Genomic DNA, 17,011 nt, shown 5'->3' on the forward strand with positions numbered 1-17,011 from the left:
TACATGAAATTTGTAGGTTTAGGAATATATATAAACATGAATATAATACATATAAGATGCACATACATGTTACAGACAGACACACATTAGGAAACATATACAGGCTGTATATTTGGCAATATGGTTTTGTATTTTATAAATAAAAGTATTTATATACAAGTAAATTATTTAGGTCTTCTGCAGATCTGTATACAGTAGCCCATCATATATATATATATATATATATATATATATATATATATATATATATATATATACATACATACATACATACATACAAGCATTACATACACACATACATATATAGACTGATATACAAATTACCCATTGTCCCAATATGATGAAAAGTTAATTTGTTTTCTTATGTAGAACAAAACAGAAAGAATATTAATTTTATACTTGTACTCTAAATACTACATGATTTCCTTCATCATACAAAATATAAATAACATATTAATTTTTTTAGAAGTAAAAATGTTTACCAAACTGATTTATTTTTTCTACTGAATTTATATAATATAATCTACGGTTAAAAGGATAGCATTTTGTTGATCTAATGATAATGTTTTCTATTTTTTACTAATTAAAAAGGGCTTTAAATTTTTCAGTAATGAATAAAGTGTCTAGTTAATGTTCTAGTTTAATTTAATTAATTTCCAATATATTACAATAATATTTTGGTATTTAGCACAAGATTACACAAGCTCATTTATGGAGCACATAGCAGTTGTTAAATCAAGACTAGAGACAATTTTGGCCTTGTATGAGGCAGTTGTATGTGTACTGCCCTGGTGTCGTTCTAAAGGGATTTCCAGCACCCTTACCTCTGTAGACATTATTAAGTTCTTTCTCTTTTTTTTAGATAATAAGAATCTTTCAGTTGCTGCTATTCAAGGGTATAGATCCATGCTTTCCTCAGTTCTGTGTCGTGGATATCTCAAACGATCTAGATCTTGAGGTGTTGAGATTAAGATTGAAGTTTCCAGAGTTTTGTATCAGTCCCTGTCATGGAGATTAGACATAGTTTTGAGATTTTAACATGCAAATCCTTTTGAGCCTTTGGACTCAGCTTTTTTGAGGTTTCTGATGATGAAAAAGTGTCTTTTTGGTAGCTCTAGCAACAGTGAAAAGAGTGAGTGAATTGCAAGCTTTCTCAAAGAAGGCAGGCTTTTGTTAAGGGAATATTTTATTTTGTATGCCTTTATTCAGGGCTAAGAATGATGTTGAAGCAAAGCAATTACCAAGAATGGTTAAGGTAATGAAAAGTTATTTAGATAGGATTAAGCCTGTAAGGGGCAAAGTTAATCATTTATTTTGTGGTGTTAGAAAGCCTACCACTCCCTTATCTAAGAACACAGTCTTTTTTTTTTTTTAAGATTTTAATAAGACTAGCACATGAAACAGTGGACCCAGATCTCTTACCTTTATTGGAGGTAAATATTCATAGTGTAAGAGCAGTTGCTACATCATAAGTAGAAATTGCGTTCAAAAATTGTAAAGCCCTTAGTCCACTAGTAGTACTAAGGAAAGTCTTTTCCTGAACTGAAAGAAAAAGCATTCAATTTTTAATCCTGGGTGTTGGTTCTGTGGGGAGCACAAAGGCACATTTGTTGTAAAGGAGCATACCTTTGTAATTTTAGGTATTTATTTTAGTTGACTGTTCTTTTTTTGGTCTTTCGGACCCAGGGTCATGCAAGTCTTGCACCCTGGACAGATTCTGCCTTCTGGAAGCAGTATTATCCTTGGAGGATTCCAGATTAGGTAAGAATGTTTTGGGTTTCATACAAGAAGCTCTTAGCTCACTTGGCTGAGTGGATTTTGTCTACCTGCATAACCCACCATCCTTTTTTCTGTGTGGGAATCAGCTGTCTTTAACAGTAGGTAAGATTCATCCCTAATAATATAAACTTTCATAATAAAATATGTTATTTGGATACTTACCAACTGTAAAAATAGACCCTACCCAGCCTCTCCACAACTGGGGTGTCAAGGAGAATTTTGACAAGAGCTAAAACTTTTGAAATACACCTGGTGGAGAACAGGTGAAGTAGACAGCCTCCTGTGTTGTCAGCTATGCAATCTCCTTTTGTTTGAATGCTGTCTCGCCTATCGCCGTGGAGATATAAGCTACCTTTAACAGTTGGTAAGTATCCAAATAATAAATTTTATTATGAAAATTTATATATTTCTCAGCATCAATGCTGTTTTTTGCCATAAATAAATTGGAAGCTTATTGTGTATCCTTGAGGCCAAAGGAAGAAGTTACATTGCTAGATAATTGATCAAAGGAAGAAGTTAACATTGCTAGATAATGATCAGAATTCCTTTTTGTGATCTCTGAATAAAGTGTTTAAATTACACTTACTTAAAGTAGTTTATAAACAAAGTTATTATAAAAAACAAAGAAATATACAATTTAACAAAGATTCATTCTCATATTAGCAGAATGTGGTAGATGCCTCAGCAGAAGAGTAGTAACTGTTTCAGCAGAAGAGTAGTAACTGTTTTCTATCAATATTGCTGGTACAGTATCTTTGCTTTACTCGAACTGAAATGAACAGTGACTGCAGTAAAATGTTATTCTTGTTGTGAATAATTTTAGCTTTTTCTAAGAATAAAAATTTGTTGCATAAACCTGTGTCCAATACTATTAAAACCTTGAAACAGTGGGTCACTGTTGTCCAAGAAAATATAGGATGAAACATAGGTTAGCAGTTATTATCATATGCATCATTTGGTTATCTGTTCAAGTTTGTCAGTTCACTAGTATCTCAACTTGAGAAGAGCTTATTAAATATTAAAATCTGTGAAATTGAAAAATGCAAAAAGGAGCATTTTTACTAGAAACAAATTGAAAACTACAGTAACCAACATGATGTACTGGTCAATGTCAGTGCCATATTACTGCAATGCACTGAGATATAAAATGCATGCAGTGCTTCAGCCAAAATAAAGCCATTGACTCATGGTAATTTTTCCAGTACAAACAATCTGTATATAATAAATGCGTATCATGTTTTCTTATTCTAAACCCAGATACTGTTACTATTATGGGTCATGATACAAATACTATAGTGAAGAGCCTTGATGGCTCAGTCGGTTACAGCAGCAGCTTCGGACTTCGTAGAGGTCTGTGGCGCGGGTTCAAATCCGCAGCTGACTGATCAGAGAGGCGGACACTTTGATATCCGTGTAGACATCCCGGGATTATATATGTAATCAACGGATAGGTTTGCTTAAAAAGCAAATGGGTGTTACAGACTAAATACACACACAAAACAAAGCCACTACAACACCTTCTAAAAAACATAACAAACGTCTCACACGTCTTGAACTCTCGCCCTACCCGGCGCAACAACTTCGCTGCTGGGAAGAAAGGGCGTTGGGTCGGGTATGATACATGTAACATACGCTACCGGGGTCTAAGCGATGTCAGGCAGGGCAGCCGATCGAGACTACGGTCTACCCCAAAGCCAAATCAAAAGTCCTTCAAAAGAAGGCATCGTGCTTACCCCATACAAAAATGGGAAAAAAAGCACGTTAAAAAAAGAAGAAGAAGAAGAAGATACAAATACTATAGTGAAGGTTAAAAACCATAACAGGGCTTAACACTGAATTGTGGAACTGGAGTATCATACTGTGGGTGTAGGTGTAGCTGTACCATGGGTACCTGCTGGTAGGCTAGTTGTAAACTTACTGTTTGACTGTACTGTAAAAGAAAAAATGCAGACTATAAGTTGCCAACAGGGTTTACATATCACTAAGCCACCCACAAAACATCTGGTTAAAATAGGTGAATGTGGTGCAACCTGATTTTTATTTTTTTTTTATTTCATTATAATGACTTACCAAAACACTGTAAAAGCTTTTATCTCTTTAAAATCGACACGTCCGAAATATAAATTTTCAAACTTTGTTTGGAACGCTGATATAATTGGCGGGAGACCCAACCCCACTGGATGCCGGTGGGGGTGGTGTGGCAGGAGACATACCCATGAACCCAGGTCAGTCATTCTCGGGCGTATTGGGAACGCATCTTGCGCGTCCGTCTGCCTCAAACTGTTTGGTTTCCTTTGTCTCCTTGCGCTTAGTTGTGGCGTCTCTCCTTGGTGAAGTACTCAATTTCCTGTTTATTAATCTAGCTAGCCTAGCTCTGTGAATTGGTAGCTATGTCGGATTCAAGTTTCTCGGGATCCAGGGTTTGCGCATGAATTTGAAGATATGCTCAAGAAATACTCTATGAAAACATTCCCAGGAACTCCAGAATGTAAAATCTGAGCATCCTTACTTGCAATGTTGATTATAACTTGAAACCACAACTATGACATATCTGAATGACTGCTGTAGATTTTCTACCTGACAATGCAGAAACCACAACTATGACATATCTGAATGACTGCTGTAGATTTTCGACCTGACAATGCATTGTTATATAGAATCTTTCATTACAGTGGGAACTATGACAGTCCTTACAACTATAGTTGTATGATAGTTGGGTTCATTAGAACCCATTAATCATAAAAGGCCTTACTCCATGCAGAACTAATTCCAGTGTGGCACAATTATCCTGAAAGGAGTGTACCCATTCAACCCAGCTGGCCTCCTGCTGCTGCTTGTATCCTTACTCATTTTGTTGTCTGACTTTATAGCATTACCATCTCGGCAGTGCTCTCTCAGATATTGTGTGTGTGACCTAGCCTTTTGTGCCTTCTTGGTGTGTGTATATTTGTGTGTTGGAGGGAACTGACTTTTGCCTTCTTCCTTCAAGGAAATTTAATAAGGAAGGGGTTTTACTTAATAATACGATGTATTATTAAATACACTTGGATATCTCCAGATATCCGGGCAAAAAGAATGTATTGGCCAACAAACTAAGTTGTCAGGATCAGGTACTAAGTACAGAGTGGTCTCTACATCAGGAGATAGCAGACAAGCTCTTCCATCTGTAGGGAGACCAGTGATAGACCTATTCACCTCAAGATTCAACAGGAAGTTGGAGGTCTTGTTCAGTGGCTCCAGATTCCTTCGCAGTGGCAAAAGATGCCCTGCAACACCTATGGGACAATCTGGAAGTCTACACATTCATTCCATTTTGCCTGATCCGTCATGTCTTGAACAGAGTGATGATTTCAGAATCTCAGGATGACCTTAGTAGCTACCTTTGTGGCCTCAAGCAGAATGGTTCCCAGACTTGCTAGCTCTGATGTTAGCAGTTCCGAGAGAAATTCCTGCATGGCACAATTTTCTGTGTCAGCCTCACGTGGAAAGATATCATTATCCAGTAGGGTCCCTATCTCTTCACAGCTGGAGGCTAACCAGTATCTCCTGCAAGCGAGAGGCTTTTCTCGCAGAACAGTGGCAGAGATGTCTGGCTATCTCAGGAGATCTACCTCAGCTGTGTACCAGGGAAAATGGGCCACCTACTGTGATTGGAGTCGTTGATGGGATTTCTCTCCAGTCGGAACCTCTGTTCAACAGATATATAGTTGATTTCCTGGTTTTCCTTTGCACAGAAAAACATCGTTTGGTTTCTGCCATTAAGGGCTATAGGGTTGCCGTGGGAGTGGTTCTTCACTTAAAAGATGTGAACATAGCCTCCTCTTTGGAAATCTCAATAATGCTCAAAAGTTTTGAACAATCTTGTTCTCCTAGAGAACATAAACTGCCTACCTGGGACCTAACTCTGGTACTTAGTAGTCTCAGTCGTGCCCCTTTTGAACCATTACGACGGTCATCTGGCTGAAGCTTGACCCTCAAAACAGTATCCCTATTGGCCTTAGCTTTGTCGAAAAGATTCGGAGAACTCCATGGTCTGTCTTTTGATGTAAAACATACCAGGGGTTGGGAGTCTGTAGCCTTCGAATTTGTCCCGGAATTCATAGCTAAGACCCAGAATCCCTCGGTTCATGATAAAAGATTTGATTCCTTCTTTATCCCTTCCCTGGGAGATTTTGTTGATAACAGTCCGGATGAATTGCTTCTTTGTCCCGTAAGGGCGCTCGTACCTTTATAAAAAGGACTCATGACCTCAGACCAGGGTGTCGGAGACTTTTTGTAACTGCAGGCTGAAACAAGAAAGAAGTGTCCAAGAATACCATCTCCTTTTGACTGCGTGAGGTAATTAGACATGCCTACATGTCATCTTCAGCCTCTAATGCCAATACAGTACATGCAAGAGCACATGTTCTTAGGGCTTTAGGCCCTTCCTTGGCATTCAAAAAGAACTGGTCTGTTCAGAGGATTCTGAAGGCTGGTTCTTGGCTTCACCAAATCACCCTCACATCCTTCTACCTAAGGGATGTTGCCCACAGGTCCTTGGACACTTTTTCCTTGGGTCCAGTGGTGGCTGCTCAACAAATTATGTAGCTCATCCAGTGTTCCCAGCGGGACAGTTTGTATTTAACCTAAGATGATGGTATGAAAGTGAGAGTGATTGAGATGACTGGTCTTTTTCCCTTTCCATTTTCCCTTCCTTCTCTACCAGCGGGCAGTGAGAAGGTTGATCCATCATAAGCTGGAACTGGCGAGATGCAGGTGAGTGAGCAACCTTACTGTTAGAGTTTTTAATATTCTACTCGAATATAGCCTGTCAGTAGCAAGCCCATCATCTCTCTAGCAAGGAGAGAGGGGATTGATAACAAGATTAGGTGGCTACGTTAGTTTGTTATCCAAACAGATATAGATTTTTAACTTCCACCCATGCCATGAATCTCTGCATTGTATTTTAGCCCAGTAATATGACTGTTAGATACCCTTCTATCTAACAAGTCAGAGGCTTGGGTCCCCTTCCTTTGAATTCTCGTATTCAGGAAGTGTGACCAGGTGTGGTGAACCTCCAGTCGGTTCAAGATTCTCTTACCTCCCACCAAAGATGTGTCTATCCTAATGTTAAGACCCAGGTTTGATTCGCATATGAACAAATGAAAAATTTTAAAATTAATATGTATTTTTCATTGCTAACAAACCTGCAGTCTTGACATTTACTGTCCACCTTTAGTCACCCCTCTTTTAGTTAACCCTGGGATGGAAGAAAACTAAATATGTCACGGTTGAGATTAGGTCGCTGCCTGCATCCTCCCTCATCCCCGCAACTGATGCCAGATGCCACCAGTTCCTCGCATAAACAATTCCTATTTTTTTTACCGGTTTCCAGCTGGTGCTAGAAGATTTTATCCGAATGTTAAGACCGCAGGTTTGTTAGTTATGAAAGATACAAATTAATTTTAAAATTTGTCATTTTGATTGATATATCAGAAGCTGAAGAAGACTTCATGGTTTTTCATGGAAGTCAGTAATCAAGAAACTTAGGAGATAGAAACCACTGGGCTCAGTGGAATCATGCAGATGTTATTTTAACCCTTAAACGCCTATTGGACGTATCATACGTCGACTAAAATTGTCTGTTGGGTGCCGAGTGGACGTACCATACGTCGACTACAAAAAATTTCAACCTTTGGTCAACTTTGATTCGACCGAAATGGTCGAAAAACGCAATTGTAAGCTAAAACTCCTACATTCTAGTAATATTCAATCATGTACCTTCATTTTGCAACAAATTGAAGTCTCTAGCACAATATTTCGATTTATGGAATTTTGAAAAAAACTTTTTTTCTTACGCATTGGCGGTAACTCAGCCGAAAATTTCATAAATTCTTTCGTCATTTTGTCGTAATTTTTGCACTGTTCTATATTAGCCGTTACATAAAGTTTTATATATGAAAATGTGTGCAATTTCATGTACAATACAGCAAAATACAACCCATGGTTGTAGCTTGTATCAGTTTGGAAATATTTTCATATAAACCACGATAACTGCCAAAATTTCAACCTTCGGTCAACTTTGACTCGACCAAAATGGGCAAAAAACGCAATTTTAAGCTAAAACTCTTACGATCTAGTAATATTCAATCATTTACCTTCATTTTGCAACCAATTGGAAGTCTCTAGCACAATATTTTGATTTATGGTGAATTTTTGAAAAACTTTTTCCTTACGTCCGCGCCAGAAATTCTTTAAATCACGTTGTCGTAATGTTTGCACTGTTTTATATTAGTCGTTACATAAAGTTTTATATATGGAAATGTGCGCAATTTCATGTAGAATACAACAGAAAATAACTCATGATTGTAGCTTTTATCAGTTTTGAAATATTTTCTTATAAATCACGATAACTGCCAAAATTTCAACCTTCGGTCAACTTTAACTCGACCGAAATGGTAAAAAAATGCAATTATAAGCTAAAACTCTTACATTCTAGTAATATTCAATCATTTACCTTCATTTTGCAACAAACTGGAAGTCTCTAGCACAATATTTCGATTTATGGAATTTCTGAAAAAAAATTTTTTCCTTTTTTATAAACATCTCAGAAATTTTCGTCATGTTGTCGTAATGTTTGCATCGTTTTACATTAGTCGTTACATAAACTTTTATATATGAAAATGTGTAATTTCATGTAGAATACAACAGAAAATAGCTCATGGTTGTAGCTTTTTATCAGTTTTGAAATATTTTCATAAATCGATAACTGCCAAAATTTCAACCTTCGTCAACTTTAACTCAAACGAAAAGGTAAAAAAACACAATTGTAAGCTAAAATATTCTAGTAATATTCAATCGTTTAACTTCATTTTGAAATAAATTGGAAGTCTTAGCACAATATTTCGATTTATGGTGAATTTTTAAAAAAGATTTTATATATGAAAATGTCGTAATATTTGCGCTTTATATTAGTTTACATAAAGTGAAAAGTACAATGTACAGTACAAAAAAATAACTCATGGTTGTAGCTTTTATCAGCTTTGAAATATTTCCATATAAATCACGATAAATAGAAAAATTCGACTTTTGGTCAACTTTAACACGACCGAAATGGTCGAAAACTGCAATTATAAGCTAAAACACTTACAGTCTAGTAATATTCAATCAATTAGCTTCATTTTTCAACAAACGGGAAGTCTCTAGCACAATATTTCGATTTATGGTGAATTTTTGAAAAAAACATTTTTTACGTCCAGCGCGTTACAAATTCATGCATCATTTTGTGATAATATTTTCTCTGTGTTGCTTTGATCGTTTTTAAAATTTGTTATATACCAAAATCATCGCAATTTAGTGTACAATACAACTAAAAAATAAACTCATTACCTTTAACCGTTTTGCTTACAGCGCGATTTGTATACAATTATATACAAGTTTTTTTTTTTTTCGCTGTCATATATTCCAATATTTATATATGATAATGATATTTTTTCATTTCTGATGGTTGCATACTAAACTTCAGGCAATGACAAAAAAAAAGGAGCCAAAAATGATCTCTTAATCTTAAAAACTAAGCGTGCTGTGATTTTTGAAAAAACTTTTTCTGCTTGGCGCTAACTCACCGAACGCCGCCGGCATACGGGAGACGTTTTTGTAAATAGGGTTTCGGCGTTAAAGGGTTAACTGAAAATAAAATATTAGTATACTAACTGGAGTGTATGGCAGAAAATACAGAATGAGGAAACAAAGCTTGATGATTGGAAATTGGAGTCTTAGCAATGGTACCAAAGAAAGGTGAAATGACTGCATGTGGTAACTCTACAGACATTGTATGTTCGTTGGTTTTACCAGCTTAATCTTAATAGGCTTGAGAAAGAAGTTGACAAAGTGCTTGGAGAACAAGCTGGTTTTAGAGAAGGCAGGAGTTTCATAAATCAGAGATTATTTAAGAAAAATATTGTGCAGCAGTGTATGGAATTTAAAAATTCCTTCCTGATGGCTTTTGTTAATTGTGAGTAGGCCTTTAACACTATCTTCAAACAGTATTTTGGAAGGTTTTGCATCACCATTGTGGTCCCATTAAATACCAAAAGCTAAATGAAATTTTCCTTGAATGAAGTAGGTGCAAGGTGAATGGTTGTGAAGTCCTGCTTAGTGAATTTGTTGTAAATAGTAGGGTGCTAAATTAAAATGTTGTTACCTTTGATGTTTGCCTTTTTTATGGGTTTTATAGTGGAAAAAGTGATCAGAGATGGAATTGAAGGTTTAAATAAGAGTGATTAGGAAGTTGACCGACTTTAAATATACAGATGATGTTTTAGTTAGCTAATCACGACAGGATTTACCAAGACTGTTGAATAGAATGCGTTGTTTATCAAGATTGATGGGACTAGAGGTAAATCTGAGAAATACAGAAATATTGAGGGTGAGTGTATACAAAGGGATGAAATAAATGAAGTAATACCAGATGGTGAAAAGATTGATGTTGAATCTTTCAAATATTTAGGAACAGAGATATCCAATGCAAGTTGTCTTGGATCGGATTTAATAAATTTAAAAAAAGACAAAACAATGAACAGGTTGAATGAGATTTGGAAATCAAACTGAATTTGCATGAAGAAGTAAGATTATATCGCAGTATGATCTGTATTGTTGTATAGATGTGAATTATGGTATAAAAATGAACCTCATCCATAACTGAATGGAGAAGTCAGGTTTCCATTAATGCTGTTTAATTACAAAATTTTATTACATGAACCCATGCTCCAGTAACATTATGGTGTTTGCTTCTCAGCAAAAAGGGATTTTGTCCATTTGTAAACTACCCTTAAAGAAGACTGGCAAGATATTGAGAAATTATACCGTATGAGAAAAATGGAAGTGAAATGGAAGTTCCATATGTAGATGAGACAATGATGAGGGAGAGATGGAGATGGCTGAGGACATGTCCTTCCGTCACCCAAGCTAGAATGGCATATGAGTGTCAGCTGGTGTATCAGGTGATTTGGAAGATCCAGACCTACTTGGATGAGAACTAAGAGACAGGAGGGCAGAGGTGGGTGAAGCTTCTGTTAAAGATAAGCACAGGAAAGACATAAGGGGAAGAATTTCTTAGAGGCCCTTCACACCATGCAGCATCTAAACAGAATGTTGAGATTACAACCATTTTGAATGCATGTACTTAGTGATATCATTCTATTTTTCTAATTTTGATCTTGGGTGTTATTCATAAGGAGGTAAGGTTGTACTAATTGGGATCAAAGCCTAGGCAGGACAAGTTTTACCAGTGGTGGGAGAGGCAGTGCAGTCCTCTTTCTCCACTTCATTTGAACCATCACCCTTGTTTGTATTTAATCCATCTAGGATTGAGCTTCTGCATCTTGCCTCAATAGCTGGTTGACATGAGGAGTAAAAACTGCCTAATGTACTTGTAGATGTTCCACTACATGGGGCATCCCACGAGAATACTTTTTTAAGTGTTGGTTGCAGACCAGCACAATCTCCAAGGTATTCTAGTGGATTAATCAGACCCCTGCAGTTTTGTGACTTGTTATGTCTTGACCACCTTTTTGAATTGTGATGTGGTCTTTATGTAACTGGTATGTTTATGATAAAACAAGTTAGTTATATAGCAAGGAATTTTTATACAGTTGGTTATATACAGGTGACATTAGTAATGAAAATGAGTGCACTTGTTGATAGTTTTGTATGAATGTGTTTTGTGTTACAAAATTTTACTCTTTGTGATAAGCTGCAGTTCTCTATCTATCTGAACTTGAAGTAAAAATACATTAATTTCTTTAATGCATAGGCAGAAATACACAAATGAAAACCATGAAATCCACAACAGAGAATATAAGTGAAGCAGATTCAATGGTAGTGTCAGTCTAAGGATAAAAGCAGTTTCACTATCGCAGATACACAGAAACTGGCTGTGGTCATTGCTAGAGACCTAATGATCTTCCTAAGGACATGTGGTGGCAACTTCCATCCTCCTTCTACATTGTAGGGTCTGCTGATTACATGACCATGAATTTGGCCAATTATAAGTAATGGAATTCTTCTGAAACAAAGTGTATTATTTGAAATATTATTACTTTGTATTTATGCATCATTATTGTTTCATTAATGATATTTATTACATTTTGAAATAAAAATATTATGGGTAACTTAGATTGGAGCTTAATGGTCCACGAAGGAGATTTACGTGGGAAGCTACTCCACGATCCATACATGAGGGTGTTCAGTCAGCGATAATGAATTCTGATTGTATGGTATTTGATACATCGATGGCCCAGTTGTTTGCAGATAATGGAAACTTGGGCATTAATGTAACAATATCCATGTGCTAAAGGTAAGTTACTCCTTCATAAAATAGTGATCAGCTTAGAATGAAAATATTGTGAACTTTTTCCTTATTTAAAAATGTCTGTTTTATATAGAAGAATGTAACATCATTATATGATTGTAATGCTATGAATCACTGTCTACTGTTACAGAATTTATAGCAACTGGTTTTGGCCTCCCACCAGCCTACACTCCGCTCAAAAAATGGATGACATTACAAGTGATGGCCCAGTTTAGTAGCTTTAAGTTATTTTATTCAGTGGTTGTAAACCTGGGTGCCTCACAGCTGAGAGAGACAGTGGTTACATCGTTGTGGAAGTATGGGAGGATGTGATTTCAAGAGCCTGCATAATGCCTTCAATTTAACTGGTGGGACCAATATTTACACCCGTTTTTGACAGTTTATAAAATCGATGAGGTACAATTAAGGCTCTTTGCTTGCAATCTTAGGAATGAAAGAATATGATGCATTTCCAGTTGTCCATTTTCTAAAAGATTTACTTTCATTGTGCTCAAAAATAGGTTTTAAGTGAAGTTCAGTTCTTCATGTAGTCTTGAGACGAGTGATATTTTCCTGGGTCAGGTAGCTGTTTTTGTCCATATAAGTGCTAAAACAATAATTATATTTTATTAGCAAATCCTTTGTCCATATAAGTGCTAAAACAATAATTATATTTTATTAGCAAATCCACATTCATTGTGTAAATACAGCATGTAACAGAAGTGCACATGGTGTTTTAAAATATTATTTATTTAATGGCCCCATCATCTGTGAGTGATTAGACTTCTTTTATTAGCTATGGAAGTATTTTTGTTTTAATTAAAACCAAGTTATTTGAAGGTTATCTTTGTAACATCAGATTTTTGTTTGTTTGTAATGACGGTGTCGTATACGGCAAACTAAAAGAGATAGGCTTCCCAGCTGTGTTGTTGACAGCATGGTGTGCCATATATGTTGGCTTTTCAAAAATTATATCAGATGATTTATACTGATAGTAAGTAGGTTGTGAGTTATATTTTTTTCATGAAGCCTTGAAGACTGGGACCTCAAAACATAGCTATTCCATCAAGCCTTGTGTGGGACATTGAGTTTTAGTTAATGCCTTGTTGGCAGTGCTAATTTAGGTTGCATTAGATAGAAGGGATCTGTAGAAAAGTAACTTGTTTTTCAATGTCATTCATGCCTGTATGTAAATTTTCATATGTGATAAGTTCTACAATTTACCGTTGTTTTAATACTGTACTAACTTAACATTAAATGGTTTTTGGAGTATGTGCAGTAGTTTTTTCCAAGAATTTTGCTTGTTAAAATTCAGGTGACATATTAAATTAGGGTTTGTATGTGCAGTAGGTAAAAAACCAAGTTTGAGAAATGCAAGGAGGTTTTAAGTTCTTGTTTTGCATTCATTTCCCTTAAGACAGGAATATGTTTTTACTATTATGATTCTTCTGTATCCACTGCTATATATTTGCAGCTTGATTCATTTGCATTTTGGTTTTTGTGACCCATGTTTTTATATATTCTGTTTCTTTTACTGTTTTACATTTTTGCATCTTCATGAACATTCTTGTCTAGCTCCCCTTGTACGAAGTTAAGAATAAATAATATCTTTCCACACTCTTCTGTCTTGTGCACATTTTTCTGGAACTCCTATCAGGTCTAGATCTGCATGGATCTCCATTTTCCGTGATTTTCTTGGCCTTCCTACTTTTCTTTTTTCTATTAATTCCATATCTGCTACTTTTCTAACTAACTGTTCCTCATCCCTTCTCATCACGCATCCAGACAGTCCCAATATTTGAGATCTTGGTGTGTTTCTTAGCTGCTGGACACTGCATATCTCTGATTAAATTTCATAATATGATCTTCCACTAAAGTATGGCCAAGAATCTAACATTCTGCAGTCATCTTATAATTTTTTTTTTCTTTCCATTTGAATAGTCTTTTTATTTTTCTTTTCATTTGAATAGTCTTTATAAAATTAGTATAGATGCTTTAGGATTTCGTAAAGCTGTAGTTTCAAATATTTGGAAAATATGCACAAAGTTTTGGAAGCCATTCACCAGAATTGTTTGCTATAATATTTGCAGTGTTTTTTAGAGCACATGAATTTGCCTAGCTTTCTTTTAGTTAAATCTCTTTTGTCATTGTTAGTTATTTACTTGGTCAACTGGAAATACTTCATTACCTCTTCAGTGGTCATTTGAAAGAGCAAAATAAAAAGCTATTGGTTTAGAAGTACAATGGAGTTTCACTGCAATATATGTGTAATATAGTATACATTGTCATGAAAGATTTCATTTTTAATTTTTCTTCTCATGCTATTCATCATCATTAGTTCTAGTGTATATTTAGTTTATTTAAGCTTATAAGTTATTAACTTATTAATTTAGGTAGATAACATGACCTTTCTCATTTTCCGACTGGTAAGCTGTTTAAAAAGCTCCTGACAGCCTAGGCTAAAGCCTACTTATAATTCATATTTTGTTCTGAAAACTGGGTAAGATGTTATGTGAAATATGGTATTTTTCTCATTGCTTTCATTTTGTATATTGGTATTTATGAAGGTTATGAACGTCCAGCATTTCACCAGACTCCATTCAGAAATGAGAACATATCATGTTCCACTCATGTGGACAGCACTTCATGAGGAGTGAAAATATCCTTGTGGTTGAATAAATGTGTAGATATTTGATACCACTGATTCTGAAAAGGGAATTCCCAAAGCTGCTACTTATCAGAACTGTCTCACTGAACTCTCTCTTAGATAGTAATTTATAAGATGCCATAGTAAATTTTTGTACATAAATCCTTTACTGTAGAGGATACTATAAATGTAAATATTGTAATGGGAGAGGAGCAAGAAAGAAAGAGGGCGAAGATGAGATGCATTTGCAATTCAAGGTTGCGTAAATACATTTAAAGCACTTTTGATTATACCATATTACACTTTGAAAAAAAACAATTATTTATTAGATGAATTTTCTTTCTGACCTGTCACTCTTGAAGGGTTGTAAACAGTACAGTATTATGCTTTCTTGAGTTTAATAAAGGCTTTATATAATTACTGATCTTTCTATATAAAGCTTGTTATTCTACATAAATAGAATAACTTGTACTGCTGTATATGCATGACCTGCAAACTTTGCAAATCAGTTGAATGGTACCTTACATTATTTTTTTTCAAAATTATTTTTATTATAGCTTTTAATCTGAAAACAATAAAAACCATCACTTATACCATAGAAGATTAACTATAAAGATATATATTAATGAATTAATGAAAGATATATATTAATGAATTTTATTAATTCTTGATGCTGGCTAGGTGTATGGGTTGCCTTTCTACTGTGCAATGTAGTACAGTATATATTTATACTTATACAGTAATTTTCTCAAATTACTTTTAAGATTGCATACAGAGCATTTTCATCAGCCACATTTGTATGATGGCTTCAAGTTTCCAACAAGTTTGTGTGGTAGAATGAATGCACGTGCTGTAATTTGATGTGGGTAGACGAAAGTGCTTTGTCAGTGGTGTAATTGTGTATCATGTATTACACTTGAAATTGTTAAGAGACTGCTTCAAGTAGGTGTGGGACATATTGAAATTTCTTGTTGTCTCTGCAGTACTTTAATGAAAATGCAAGACTTGTTTTTAGTACTGTATGCAATGAGATAAGTCACATGGGCTAGGGGTGAGATGAAATAAATGATGGAGATAGTAAATTTGCCTATATTTTTCCATAATGTATCTTTTTTAATATGCAATATAGAGAGAATTCTAAAGGAGATGGATGAGATTTGTGTGAATTATTTATAATTAATATAGAAAAACTCACTGATTTAGAGGTAGGAAACAAATTTTGCAAAGTGCCACTGCTTTTATTAAATCAGGGCTAAAAACTTACGATTTTTTTTTTTTTTTTTCAAGAAATGGGTGTCATATTTAAAATATTTCATTATGCATGGTGCTCAGTTGAAGTAAATGCAGTTAAGATGTAACTCTTTCTTTTCTGAATTCTTATTGTTCAGGAGGGCAAAGGTTTATTGTCTCTACTGCCATTATAGGGTTTAGTACTGTAATTTTGCCTTTTTTGTGATAAGTCCAGTGTACTTTAAATTGGCATTTCTCACATGGTGTTTGGAAGGTGAGTGTGGTGTATGAAAACCAAAAGTTTTAAGTCTAATGTTCTTGCAGTAGAAGAACTTTCCCTGATATTGCTGCCAAATGTGAGTACATGTATATCTTGTATTTTTCTGGTTTTATTTCAACCAGCATTTCTTAGTTTGGAACAGTTTGCATTACAAGTAAGACCTTTTGATGAATTTTTAGAACAGTTCAAGTCCTCAGAGTAAAATAAAATTTGAATTTTTTGTTTATTGTTGCTTTATACATATGTATCAGAATTTTTAGTAACTGTAGCCTTATACATATGAAAAGATGATAGGTGAATTCTGATGACAAAAAGTGACAGTTTGTCAGAAAAATTTTTTATTGCAAATATTTGGATGTCAGCTAGCACTGGGATGATGTGTCTAGAGTGGTGGGGAATGGCTTAACTCTGTCTCCTAAGCAAGTGGGCTGTTCAAAGAGATTATCATTATATCAGTCCAAAATAGAAAATCATAAATTTTTCCTTATTTTTCTGAACATTTTCTAATATGAAAATTGGTAATGGGTAGAAGGTGACTGTTTACACATTTTGGTAGCACAAAAGAAATTTATAAATCTTGTGTTCTTTAAATAATTATTTGGAAAATTAAGAGAGATTTCTGTTCTTGGCTAACTTCAATATATGACTAGGTGACTTTGCTGTTTTAAATTTTTAAAGTTACCATGGTATATTATAATTGTTTGGCTTCAAAATGAGACCAAAACCAGCATTGTATGTTGAAAGA

At 35.0% G+C, this 17,011-nt stretch overlaps 1 protein-coding gene across 3 annotated transcripts in view; it reads left to right on the forward strand.

Annotated features, from left to right (window-relative positions):
- The window catches only part of LOC136826621 (E3 ubiquitin-protein ligase Siah1-like), a 50,169-nt gene that overhangs the window by 22,479 nt on the left and 10,679 nt on the right, over nucleotides 1–17,011 (forward strand). The window contains exons 4-5 of one of the 3 annotated variants that reach the window (XR_010849672.1): nucleotides 11,936–12,115; nucleotides 12,261–12,477. The exons of 1 other annotated variant lie outside the window; for it this stretch is intronic. Coding sequence is in view for 1 of the 2 variants with exons in the window: in XM_067083911.1 (XP_066940012.1) it covers nucleotides 11,936–12,113 (178 nt within the window). In the remaining variant the exon portion in view is untranslated. Of the gene's footprint in view, nucleotides 1–11,935; nucleotides 12,116–12,260; nucleotides 15,839–17,011 lie in introns of those variants that run through there. One more of the 3 variants, XM_067083911.1, reaches the window with a different exon arrangement.

Source organism: Macrobrachium rosenbergii, chromosome 41, assembly GCF_040412425.1.
Source record: "Macrobrachium rosenbergii isolate ZJJX-2024 chromosome 41, ASM4041242v1, whole genome shotgun sequence".
NCBI classification, from domain to species: domain Eukaryota; kingdom Metazoa; phylum Arthropoda; class Malacostraca; order Decapoda; family Palaemonidae; genus Macrobrachium; species Macrobrachium rosenbergii.